The sequence below is a fragment of the Aquila chrysaetos genome, chromosome 17 (genome assembly GCF_900496995.4).
Source record: "Aquila chrysaetos chrysaetos chromosome 17, bAquChr1.4, whole genome shotgun sequence".
NCBI lineage: Eukaryota > Metazoa > Chordata > Aves > Accipitriformes > Accipitridae > Aquila > Aquila chrysaetos.
The window spans coordinates 5,398,597-5,410,646 of record NC_044020.1 but is presented as its reverse complement, the minus strand read 5'-3'; the positions used below and the strand labels follow the sequence as shown (position 1 = coordinate 5,410,646).

The window sequence follows — 12,050 nt, the reverse complement described above, 5'->3', positions numbered from 1 at the left end:
GCGCCCAGCCCTTCCCCAGCCGCCGGCTGCCGCTCCCCGCCGCCGCCACCGGGGGGCGCCCGCCGCCGCCGCCGCCCTGTGCCGCTACCGGCGGGCGCAGCGCGCCTCGCGCCCCTGCCCTTCTCCTGAGAGGAATTCCCGCCCTGCGCGGCGGCCGGGGCGGCGGGCCCTTCTGCCTGTGCCACCCGCTCAGCCCCGCCGCTGCCATCACGCCGTCCTCACCTGTAACGAGAGAATGGGTCCGTCCTCTTCACCCAGCGGCCTCCGAGGTAGTTGATGGCTGCTTGTTATTTCTTTCATTGCTCTTTTCCCTTCCATCCTCCCTCCACTTCTTGTAAGTCTGAACAGGCCCTATTGTTCAATCTCTTTTTCCTGGAACGTTTCACCTCTGACCGTCGCCATTTTCCTCTTCAAGAGTCTCTCCAGCTCAGCCACGCCTTTCCTGAAGTGCCCCAAACTGCAGAGACTGCCCTTGGCAGCGCCGACCAGAACGGAGGGCCCGCGCTGGGCATTTTTAGGCTATCATGGTGTTTGTACATCCCAGAAAGCCTTTTTTCCTGTAGTCGTTTAACTTCTCTGCAGCTTTCTTTACACTACCAGCTGAGTTATGTCAAATAAGATGGTAAAAAGACTAAATCACTAATCCATGTTTTAATAAAACCTCTAACATATGCATTTAGGCCACCAGAAACTCTTCTTGCTGTTACAGGTTATTTCACTTGAGGCAGCGGTCGAAGCCTTACTGGGAGAAGTCCCTGCAGCAGCGCAAGATTCATCTCCATCACAGTTACCAGTGTAGCTATTTGGGCAAGCCCTTTCAAGAGTGAACGAGCCCACAGTGCCTCGGCCTAATGGCTTCTCCATTTATAAGATGAGAGCTGAAAATGAAGACTGATGTAAGTGAACTGGCTCCATCAACACCTCACCAATGAGATGGACAGTTTCAGTTGAAATCTGTTACTGTAACAGCACGTTATTGATCTACTACTAATAATGTAAAAGAACATTGGCAACAGACTAGGTCTTGCTTGAGACCTCCTTAATTGCAAAATGTAAGAACAATGGTAAAGAGCAGCACTAGGACTGGATGTGCTCTGTGAGCATTTATAAGGGAATTAGGAAGTGTTTGTGTTTGATGAAACTGGCGAGCCAAATGTAAAAGCTGAACCTCCAGCCCACCAAGGGATCCTTGCCGCTGTGCAAGATCTGTATTATTTATGGAGAATTATTATTCTTATTTAGTGAAATAGGTCATTTCAATAGTTTGCCATAGAATTTAAGTTACTAGAAGTGTAACTAGTAATTTTTCATTTAATCTTTGAGATCCAATTTGGTCCAGCTGCACTGCTGGCTTTACAGCAGCTTTAACTTCCCTCATCATGCTGCTACTGCTCTTTAAAGCTACCACATGCTCATCACCAGCTTCAAGTCAACCTGGTCAACAGGCTATGTCAAATCTCTTTTAGATGGAAGGGCTTGTGCGCTCACCTGTTTTGTCGAACGTACAGGTAATCTAGTAATAGATATTACCCACCTCTCTGAATTTGGCCTCGAGAACTGCCAGGACATGATGATGCCCACGCTCCTTTATGAACACTAAAACCAGCACAGGGGAAACAAGATTTGGCTCTCACCATTCCAAAGCTGCTTATATGGCAAGCTTGGGGTCACCTTTGCTGGCAATCAAAATGAAATCACCCATTCCCAAAGTTTTGAAAGCCCGGCATCCTTCATGAAGATGGTATCAGTATATGGGCCTTGTAATCCAGCGTCCAAAGCTATACAAAAGGAGCAGCCACTTTGAAAAGATTGTGTAGGTCCCTTCTGTATGTTACCTCTGTTCTACATGCTTCAGGCATTCAGAAAGTCTTACCAAGGCATTGCTGGCAGTGTCTGACATGGTGGTCATTCATTGCATAAATCACCTATTTCACAACTCACATCTCAGACCTCTGTGCACTCTGGTCAATGCCACTGCACTGAACTGGCTCAAATCCTGTTTAAGAGTTCCTCTGTAACCACAACAGATAGGACTGCCTCCAGGTTCACCTATGAAAGCTGAGAACAAGTATAGAGCTACATCACATATGGTGCTTCCCCCAAGCCCTTTCCTGTACCCCACTGGAAGCATCCTGGGACACGCAACATTAAGTAAGCAGCAACCAAAAAAAGGTGCAAAGAATATTCCAAATGTTTATTATGTATTAAAAATACCGCAAATAAGCCATACAGTTCATTTCACAGTAACCTAAACATTGTTCAAGAACTTGAGAAGTCAACAAAGAACAGTGCAGTTCCAACAGTGACAAGTTACCTTAATGCCGTGGGTCCCTCTTTCTTTGACAGCAATTCTTTCCCATTTACAGTGGGAACACCACCAGGTATGGTTCAGTATCTTATTTACCAAGGAGAACTCCTTTTCACCTGCGCTGTTCCCACAAGCACACCACTTCTGGGAGTTGCTGTTTCCAGGAATTCTTCTAACGTAGCCATGGATCTGGCTAGCGCAGGCTGTGGTGGGCATGATGCGCACGACCTAATTCCAAAGTATCAGTGTGCAGAGCCCTTTACCAAATCTTTGGATAAAGTTCAAAAGTAAACTTGAAAAGGAGAGATATTAGAAATTCTTTCCAAAAAGACAGAAAACCAAGCAAGTTCCATGAAGAAGTAATTTTTAAATGAACATTTAGAGAATTATGACATGTTTTTCTCACTCTCAACCAGTTCCTAGAAGGATCCTTTGCTACCAATGCCCTAGGCAGGCACCCGGTGACAACAATGGTGACGAGTCAGGCACCAAGTCCTGAATACGTAACAAGAGTTCAGGTCACTGTCAGCTGTGTGAAAACTTGAAATGTATACGCCTTAGAAGCAATTCTGCTGATTTCATGGTGATTTTCCCCCTTGTGTGTTTTGGAGTGTACTATTATCGTTAGCATGCTTGCTATACATGGAATAAAAGAGGTGCAATCTTACTCCTCTTTCCTTATTCAAATTCATGATCATTTTTACAGAAAATCCTGTATCACAGACAAACTGGGTCTTTCCAGGAAAGACACAGACTCATCATGTAAATAGCCCCCCAAAATGATAAAAATATTACTGTACCCTCTTGAAACTAATCACATCCTTCAGATGTCCCTTCCGAGCACTGGTCCTTTACACCAGCAGCTGAAGATACTGGGAAGGAAGCCTATGATCAGGAAGAATTAATCTCTCCAGCCACATGGTGGAACACCTCTCTTAGGTCTTAGGTCTTAGCCCCAAGCAATGCCACTTACCTCAAACCTTCCCTTGGTGGGGGGGGGGGGTCAGCTAACCCCTTGTTAGCTCCCTGGCACAGATTAAGGACTCACAGAAATACACTACAGCTCAGCTGACACCTGGGAAACTGACCACATGGCTGAGTCCCAAACTGCAGAAACAGATGAGTTGCTTCAAACCTGGTCCACACTTAAGTTTACCAGTCTAAACAGTTTAAGATAGGGATGTAGTTTTGTTCATTTGTTTCTTAAACCAAAACATACCAGTAAAATTATCAGTGTGTACAGCAGTATGCTTTTCATACCAGAACAGCTGTAGCCCTTCTGTGTGGGATATCTAGTGTCATAGTGTGAAACACCTTCATGCCATTAAATATGTGCCCATGCTAACGAGGCTATAGTGCCTTAGTTACACCACTACAGTTACAGCGGTACAACTTGACAGAGGAGATGAGCCCTTTGAAACTCAACCCCCAACTAAACTCATGTTTTCTTAAAACAAAATTTAACAAAAAAGAAAACCAAACCAAAAACACTATACAAAAGAGAAATAAAGGAAATAAGCAGAACTGTCTCTATTATTAAAGTATTCTTATTCTCTTTGGAGGTATCAAATTGCTTTTAAAAAGAGTAAAAAACTGGGCATACAAAAGCTATTCTCCTTAATCCATTATTTGCACAAGGAGCACCGCTGCCTAAACTTTTTCATGTATTTTTTCAACTTTGACAAACAACCTTTCCAGATCGTTCCTCAGGTCATCTATTGAGCTCTTCACAGACTCCAAGTTGTTCTCATTATTTTCAATTTTCACTGAGTAGGAGACTAAACTATCCACTGCAGTTCTTATCATTTTCAAATCAGAATCAACCTGGCTGACAGAAGATCTCAGTTCATCTACAGAACCTTCCACAGAAGAAAATTTTTCAAGATAGCCTTGAGAATGTGCTTGACCCATCTGAAGATTTCCTTGATCCAACAAAGTACTAATTTGCTTCTGGACATCCTGAAGAGCACCAGCGGATGGCAGGTCACTGATGCTTCTCCTCAAGTCTTCCACGTCATTGTACAGTGAGGTCTGTGATTCACCAAGATTTTTCAGAATGTCTGTGACTGAAGTTACGTCCATATCTGAGATTCCCTGAAGAGCAGTAATGCTTTGTTCCAGGATACTGAGCTTATTCTCGTATTCTGTCTCCTTAGAAAGGAAAGATTGCAACTTTTCACTGTTTTGAGCAGCAACGGAAGTTAGAGACTCCAGGCTGTCTTCTATGTGCCTCAGTCGAGACTCCAGTCCTTCACTGTTCTTCCCAAAAGTTTCTAATGCTTTTCTGAAGAGTTCATTTTCTTCCCATTTGTTAAGGTCAGCTTTAACTCGCAGTAAATCTTCATCGAGTCTTTTAATGTCACCAGGGAGCTGCCTAATAGAATCCTCAGCACTCAGAACTTTCTCTTGTAAAGCTTTTAATGAAAGGTGTTCAGTGTCTGCAGCCTCTTTGAATTTCTCATGTTGTTGTTTGAGGTTGACTAGCTCTTTCACTTCAGTATACACATCAGACTCCATGGAGTCTATTGTACTCTTCAAGGTCTCTATGTCCTTTTCTTTGGTTTTCATGGATGCTTGCATCTCATCAAAAGCATCTTTTAGCACCTTAATTTCATGTTTATACACATCTGCTTCTTCTAGTGAATCAACCTTTGCTTTCATATTGTTGATTTCATCTTGGCTCCTTTGCTGGACTTCAGTGAATACAGCAATGTTATCATTTATAGACTTGGTTAGCTCTGTTAGTCTCTCTTCCACCGTGTTCTCCAGAGATGTGAAGTCTCGTTCCCTTGCATCCTTCACCATGTGGATGCCGTCAGACAAGTCTTTCAAAATTTCATTTTGCAGCTTCTGAAGCACTTCACTGATCCGGTTTATTTCACTCTCCCCTTGTTTAACAGCCTTCTCAGTAACCTCCTGCTTCTGCTGAGCAATTTTCATCATAGATTCAAATTCTCCAAACGTGGCTTGAAGGGAACGCACCTAAAACAGAAATCAACATGGTTAATATTTACAATTTCATCCTTACCTACATCCTTACCCTTTGTGTCTAAGATCTTTATGGCCCTTGTTACCATATGAAATGATCACCTTGCAATCCTTCATGCTCCCTACCTGAGGTGACCCTATGGCATACAGATACGGGAGGCACAAAAAGCCCAGCATCTAGACCCTTACAGCTCTATAGATACATATATCTCCTGCTGAGGCTCCTTGGCCTCACTGTCCTGCCACAGATGATCCAAGGAATCCATGGCAGCACAAATCAAACTCAACTCTCCAGAGTTTGCATCTGGACCAATTCCTGAACGTGAAATTTCAGAGTAGGCAAGAAAAGAGTAACAGGAAAAATTAGGGTGAAAGGGGAGCTGGGAATGGCTGGGGAATGGGAATAGTAATCATGATATTTTGCTGCTCCTAGACACCAATGGAGACACAGATTTTTCTTGTTAACTATTTTTTAAGATAAAAAACATAGAAAGGCTTTAATGTTCTAAATACTTAGTACCTCATTATTCGCACACATGCATACACCCACATGCTCTTAGTGAACAGGGGCACATGTATGTACACAGGCAGAGAACAAAGCCATAGCAGCTGCCAAGGGGACTGACTTGCACCTATCTCAGGTTAATATTCACAGAAAGTTGTTACCACTGGATCAGGTATGCTATTAAGCTTCCCAATTACAAAAACTACAGCTGGTTTTAGTAGCAGCAACAAGGAAAAGGTCAAGGGGTGAGTGGCCTCCACATTCATTTACTCTCACATTTAAAGGTAAGATCCAGGCACACCAATGGGGAAGCACATGTTACTTAATTTTGAGGCCAAGCAGAGTATCAGTCTCAAGATGTGGAGAAATCTTTTTGTGCGTGTGTGGGTTGTATTTTTTTAAACTTTGTAAAGCAGTGTAAGAACTCCCACTGGCTGCAACAGGAATCCATCACGTAGAAAATACCTCAAGGCTTTGGCAGGACGGCAAGTGCTGAGTAATGTGTGCTGCCTTGCCTCATGCTACTCCCTATGTCTGAGGGGTATATTAATCAGTCATGCCACATGGGCTGCCGTGTTTACTGATTAGATACACAGCTGGAGGGGTAGTTTTATTTTACAAATAAAAGGAAGAATATTTTATATGTTCTTAGAAAGAAATATACAGAGCTGCTATTTTTTTTCTTTTTAACTGAAGGAGGCTCCAGCAGTTCCCAGTCAAACTCTGAACCTAGAAATTATTTTCAAAAGACCTAACAGACTTACTAATTAGAAATTAAGTTATTCATATATATTTTTGAAAGACTAAATCCCTGGCCAAATCCTCCTTGGTTTTCATGGAAGTCTACACCGTGTAAGGATTGTAGAGTTTGGCCATGAGACTTGTCCTTGCTCCAGCAGATCCCTGCAGTTTGAAGAAGACCTATAAAGATGAGTTCTTTTTTTCCCTTCTTCTGTAAAAAGGTTTGTAATGACTTTACATTTCCTACTTGTATTCTCTAGTGCTCACATACGAAACTAGAAATGAGCTAAGGAGTGGGGTGGGGGGATGGGAGGGAAGCAGGTTATACTGCCATATGTATTGCAGCAGGGCACCAGCCATTACACTGACTTACCAACCTCATTTTCATTACATCTTAGCTGTCATTCATTCTGATTTTTTCCACAGAGAGCTTTTTCAGTAAAACTATAAATGGATTTCAGAAATCTAAAAGGAGGGCACAGGAAAGTTCTCCTCCCCCTCTTATGACAGAATTTATTTTCTTTGACACATTCCAACCAAATCACCGAATTTGTATTTGCGATTAACTATCTTCAATTGTTAGTCTAAGAAAAGGCATCAGAAATGGCCAGAACTCTCCAGAGGGCCACGAGGTCTCTGCTGCCATACGTTTGACAGAGACGGATCCCACCCCTCTGCAGTGGAAGGACTTTATACCTGCTCCTCCACTGTATTCGGGCAATGCTCCTGGTGTAACTTGAAGCTGTTCTCCTATACTTCCAGCTGGGTCAGCCACTTGAAGATCAGACAGCTCTGACATAATAAAATGGACTGGGGTCTTCAAATTAGACCAGCTTCTAATCTATCTGTCCTAACCAAGAGCCAACAGGGCCCAAAGCAAACCCCTTGCACAACACGGGTAAAACTCACAACTTCGAAGTAGGAGTTCATATTCACTATACAGTTGGTTTGTGTGTGCACCTATGTGTGAGTTTGCCTGTTTGGTGTTCATGGCTGGTAAGGTTTGAAACCATAGCCCTTGAAAGGTTTAACATCATAAATAGCACATAAAAATGCATCTATAGCTAACAACTATGTCTTCTCTAACTGGTCATACTATCTTGTATTTAAACACCAAAAGACCTTGGCCTCTCTGACAACTGTGCTACATTAAAGACTAAACTTCCACATCATTTCCTTTCTCCTCCTACTGCCGATGTGTAAAGCAGATGAGTTTATATAACGCTTACTCCTGACAGGAGCTCTCTGCAGTAAAAAGACTCAAGGGCAAAGCCAGTTCCACACAGCAGCCTGCGCTGACGGCACTCAGCAAGTACAATGCAGGACCCTGCACTTTTGTAAAGCGATGAAATACAGCCTGGTCTCCTCTCCCTCAAATACATTCTTCTATAAAGACAACACCAAACCAAACCACAGCAAGCAAAGCTTTCAAGGGTTACATCGAAACTGTGTGACCTCTTTCCCCCCTCTTTTATTCTTGCCCTACTGTATGTATGTCTAACATCAGCCATCTGCTATACCCAGGCAACTAAAGTTTCAGTTCTCTCTGAAACCAACTATTTATAAACTTCTGTTATATATACCTCTCTCCTAGAATATGTAACATACACCTAGGATCTTCTGCAACAATGTGGAGATGGAGGCAGCAAACTGTACCCATTCTTACACTTGAAAGGGCTTATATATTGCACATACATCTGGGTTCTATACTCATGTACTGTAATCTTACGTCCTGCATGCCCTGCCATTGCAATGTCTTCCTTCCTACAAAGAGTCTGTAAAAATGCCTTAAAAACTAGAAGAAAACAACAACCCTTGCTAGTTCAAATAACAGCCCCAGTCATCAGTGAGTAAAAAGCGCATGATTTTCAATTAGATTCAGAAACGACGCTATAGCCCTGTGTTTTACAACCCTTTTCCCCCCTCATATGAGTTTTCCTTTTCCTCCTTCTTGTAAGGAAGAGGAGACACCAAGACTGACCCTACAAACTCCACGTGTGCAGGCCACTGCGCCTCTGGGAGTGCCACAGAACGGCCAGAGGATCTCTCCCAGCACCCGTCCCACCGCCATGTCCCCCCACTGCCGTCACGGCCCCAAGCTCACGGGGAATACAGGGAATCTGCATGGCTCTCTGTGCAGAAGGCAGTCAAGCTGAGACAAGAATTTCCTTCTCTTTGATCTGACTCGGTCATAACTTTACATACTGCCTTCCAACCAATTTACCTCCTCCCTAGACAGGAGCTTGATTGTATTTTGATGATATGCCTTCACAGATGCCATTTTTCAAAGGTTTTAGGCACCCTAAGACATATCCAGATGGACAGTGCCACTTGTGAAACTCTGGCTCAGGGGCTAATAAGGCGTGAGTGAAAAAAATGAGGAGGTAAATGAGCATTTATTTCCCTTCGCTTGAGCCACACCCTTTGCCAACAACTTCACAGCTCTTCCGCAGTCCTGGACTGCCACAGACACGGCGAGTCTCGCTCCCTCGGCCGGAGACGGCAGCAGGAACGTGGAAAGCCGGGAATGGCAGGAGCGGGGCGTTTCTGGCACGGCCTCTGCTCTTCGGTGAAGCTGGCACAGGTTTTGTTTTCTGGAGCATGCGGGGACGTCGAGGCAGGACCCTGCCACGTCCAACCGCGCTGCCACACCGTCTCGCTTGGCGCGCGCACCTGCCCGCTCGACGCGTCGACGAAGAGAAGCCCACCTGCCACGCTCGGTTTTAAACGATTTGCCAGAGTCGAAGATATAAAATTACCGCCAGCAGGCTCTCCAAACTGCAGGTCCCCGCTTCTGCCAACACGTAAGCGTGCTGACTGCATTACATAAAATGGCTTCACGCCCCAGCCCTGGAAGAGCAAGCTGGGGGAAGAGCCGGCTGCGGCCGCCGCTGCGGGCTGTCCCGGGGGCCGCCCGCCCACCCGCCGCGGGCTCCCGCCCCGCCCCGGTCCCGCCCCGGCCCGGCCCCGCTCTGCGCCGCCTGCCAGGGATTTCTGCCTTTACCGAGGCCACGTTTGCAGGCGCGGGGAAAAACTCGGCCCAGACTCGATTTGTCCCTCTAATGCCATGAAAGCATCTTTACGGAGGGAGCACGGAAGGGGAGAGGCGCGGGGCGGGGGTGTGAACGGGACACGTTTGCTTTCCCGCAAGCCGGGCTACCCGAGAGCTGCGCGGCTGCTTATTTAAGGGGTGACCCCCCCCCCGTCCCCCCGCCCGCAGGGGCGGCTGCTGTCCCCCTCCCCGCCGAGCAATGCCGAGGGCCCCGGCGGTCCCCCGACCCGCCCTCCCGCCTCCGCCACCGCGGAGCGTCCCCGCGGGGCACCCCGCCCGCCCGTCCCCCCAGCCCCCGCTGGCTCCCGGCGCCGCGCTACCTTCAGCACCACGGCGTCCAGGGTGGCGGCCAGCTCTTGCCGCTGCCGGCCGGAGGCCTCTCTCTCCCGGGCGCTCCGGCCGACCTCCTCCCGCAGCTGCCTCACGTACCAGCCGGCGGGCAGCGCGGCGCCCAGGACCACCGCGGCGCCCAGCAGCAGCGCCCAGCCGCGGCGGGGGCCAGCGCCGGAGCGGCCCCCTCCGCCCCCCGCGGCGGCCCTGCCGCCCCGGCCGTGCGCCGCAGCCGGCGGCTTCTTCGCCGCCGCCTCCTCGGCGCCGCCGGGCTGCGAGCCCCGTTCGTTGGCGGCGGCGGCGGCGGCGGCGGCGGCGGCGGCGGGCGGGCTGCTCCCCTTAGGGCCCCGGTGCTTGGCGGCCGACATGGCGGGACGCCGCCGCCGTCGTCGTCGTGGTGCGCGGAGCGGGAGCAGCGGGAGCGGGCGAGGGAGGGATGGAGGGAGGGATGGAGGGAGGGCGGGGGCGCCGGCCCGGGCAGCGCCGCGCTCCGCTCCCCGCCCCGCCCCGGCCCCCGCCCCGGGGAGCCGCCACGCACACGGGGACGGTCCCGGTCCCTGCCGGGGGGGAGTCGCCACGCACACGGGCTCGGCCCCGTACCGAGGGCGGCGACGGGACGGGGGAGCGGCGGGCAGGGCGGAGGGGCAGCCCCCGCCCAGCCCCGGGGGTGGCGGACTCGGGCTCCCGGAGACCCTCTCGGCCACGGACCCGGCGCGGGGGTGTCAGAGCGGGGTGCGCCGGGCCTCCCCCCCCTGCCCCGCAGCCCCCGGCCCCCTGGTGTCCCCAAGCCCAGCCCGGTCCCGCTGCCGGTTTTGAGTCTTGAGTGTGGTTTTGGTGGCAGAGCGCGGCGGGCTCCCGCCTCATGCAACTTCTTTTTTGCTCGGTTGTGATTTCAGCTGGAACCACTGCAGCAAGCTCCGAGGGCAAGGCGTGGAGAAAAAGTTGTTTTCTCCGTAGGCAACACCCCCCCCCCCCCCCCCCGCTCTAGTGCCTCTAGAGCAGAGACCTGGCATCAGGCCGGTCCCTCGGGCCCACAACAGCTGCCTTGACTGGCAGGGGTGCTGCTGGCCCGCCGCAAGCTCCCATCGGTTTCACGCACTGCTTTGTCTGAGCGCACTCGGTAGAGGCCGGGAGCTCCGCACCGAAATTCCCTGCGGAGCCTTTGCACTCCGAGCATGCTCTTTTGCCTCACCACGTCGGCATGAGCCCGCTGCGTTCGTCTTCCCAACAGAGCATGTCCCGGCACAGGACAGGAAAGGCTGAGCAGGCCTTCCCCGGCACCGCTGGCTCCAGCTAGGGCCTGCCAGGGTGCGGAGCACACACCCGCCATTAGATCTTCTTCCTGCTCTCAGTTTTTCTCCTGCTAGTAAGGACTCAGAGTAGATGGAGGTGGGAGCAGACTGATTTGGATGTGCTGGCAAGAAAAGGAGAGCGGGGAAGGAGAGAACAAGGCAGAGCAGAGGGATAAGGCACTGGTGGAGGAAGCAGCCTGCTGTGCATTGAATTAATTAGCGGTCGTATCAGGGGAAAAAAAAGCATCTGATCGTGTATTAGAGGATCCTAATGCAAGGGAACTGGGTGGGCTTGACGCTGCAATTTTAGGGCACTGGTAACAGAGGGCTGGGGGGTGGGTACTCTTTTACATGGTGGAAAGGGGAGGAGAATGTGCTCTACACCTGTGTTTGGGTGGAAGGGAGATATATGGGAATAACTCTAAAACTTCTTTTGAATATCGCTCAAATTTTCCAGCATCAGAAAGAGCTGCTTAAACCCTTTTCAGAAAACGAGTAGTTGTATCTTAAGTTGTTATCATATACTTGCTTGATTGTAGGAACTTGGAAAAAATACAACATAAGTCCCCTTCTGCTGTCTGCCTACTGCTTTGGGCCAGACTATGGGACAGATGATAGCACAGAAAACCCTAACTGTTTAAAAAATACACCTTGAATTCATCACTATTGTACCTCTTTTTATGTCCTTTAGCCCTAACTGAACAGGTTAACATAGTGACTGTTACCTGATAGACATCAAACTGTTCTGCCAGGTCACTAAATTTTACGATGTTTTGGGTCTAGACCCTTAATAACTGATGGCTTACAGGGACGGATTTTTTGTAACCTTTCATG

At 48.9% G+C, this 12,050-nt stretch overlaps 1 protein-coding gene across 1 annotated transcript; it reads right to left on the bottom strand.

The window, feature by feature from the left end:
• Positions 1-2,173: 2,173 nt before the first annotated feature.
• CKAP4 (cytoskeleton associated protein 4) lies at positions 2,174-10,417 on the bottom strand. The gene is made up of 2 exons (XM_030041134.2): positions 9,915-10,417; positions 2,174-5,290 (listed from the first exon to the last, which is right to left on the bottom strand). The coding sequence occupies exons 1-2, from the start codon at positions 10,290-10,292 to the stop codon at positions 3,959-3,961; spliced, it is 1,710 nt and encodes a 569-aa protein (XP_029896994.1). The 5' UTR covers positions 10,293-10,417; the 3' UTR covers positions 2,174-3,958.
• Between the last annotated feature and the right edge of the window lie 1,633 nt (positions 10,418-12,050).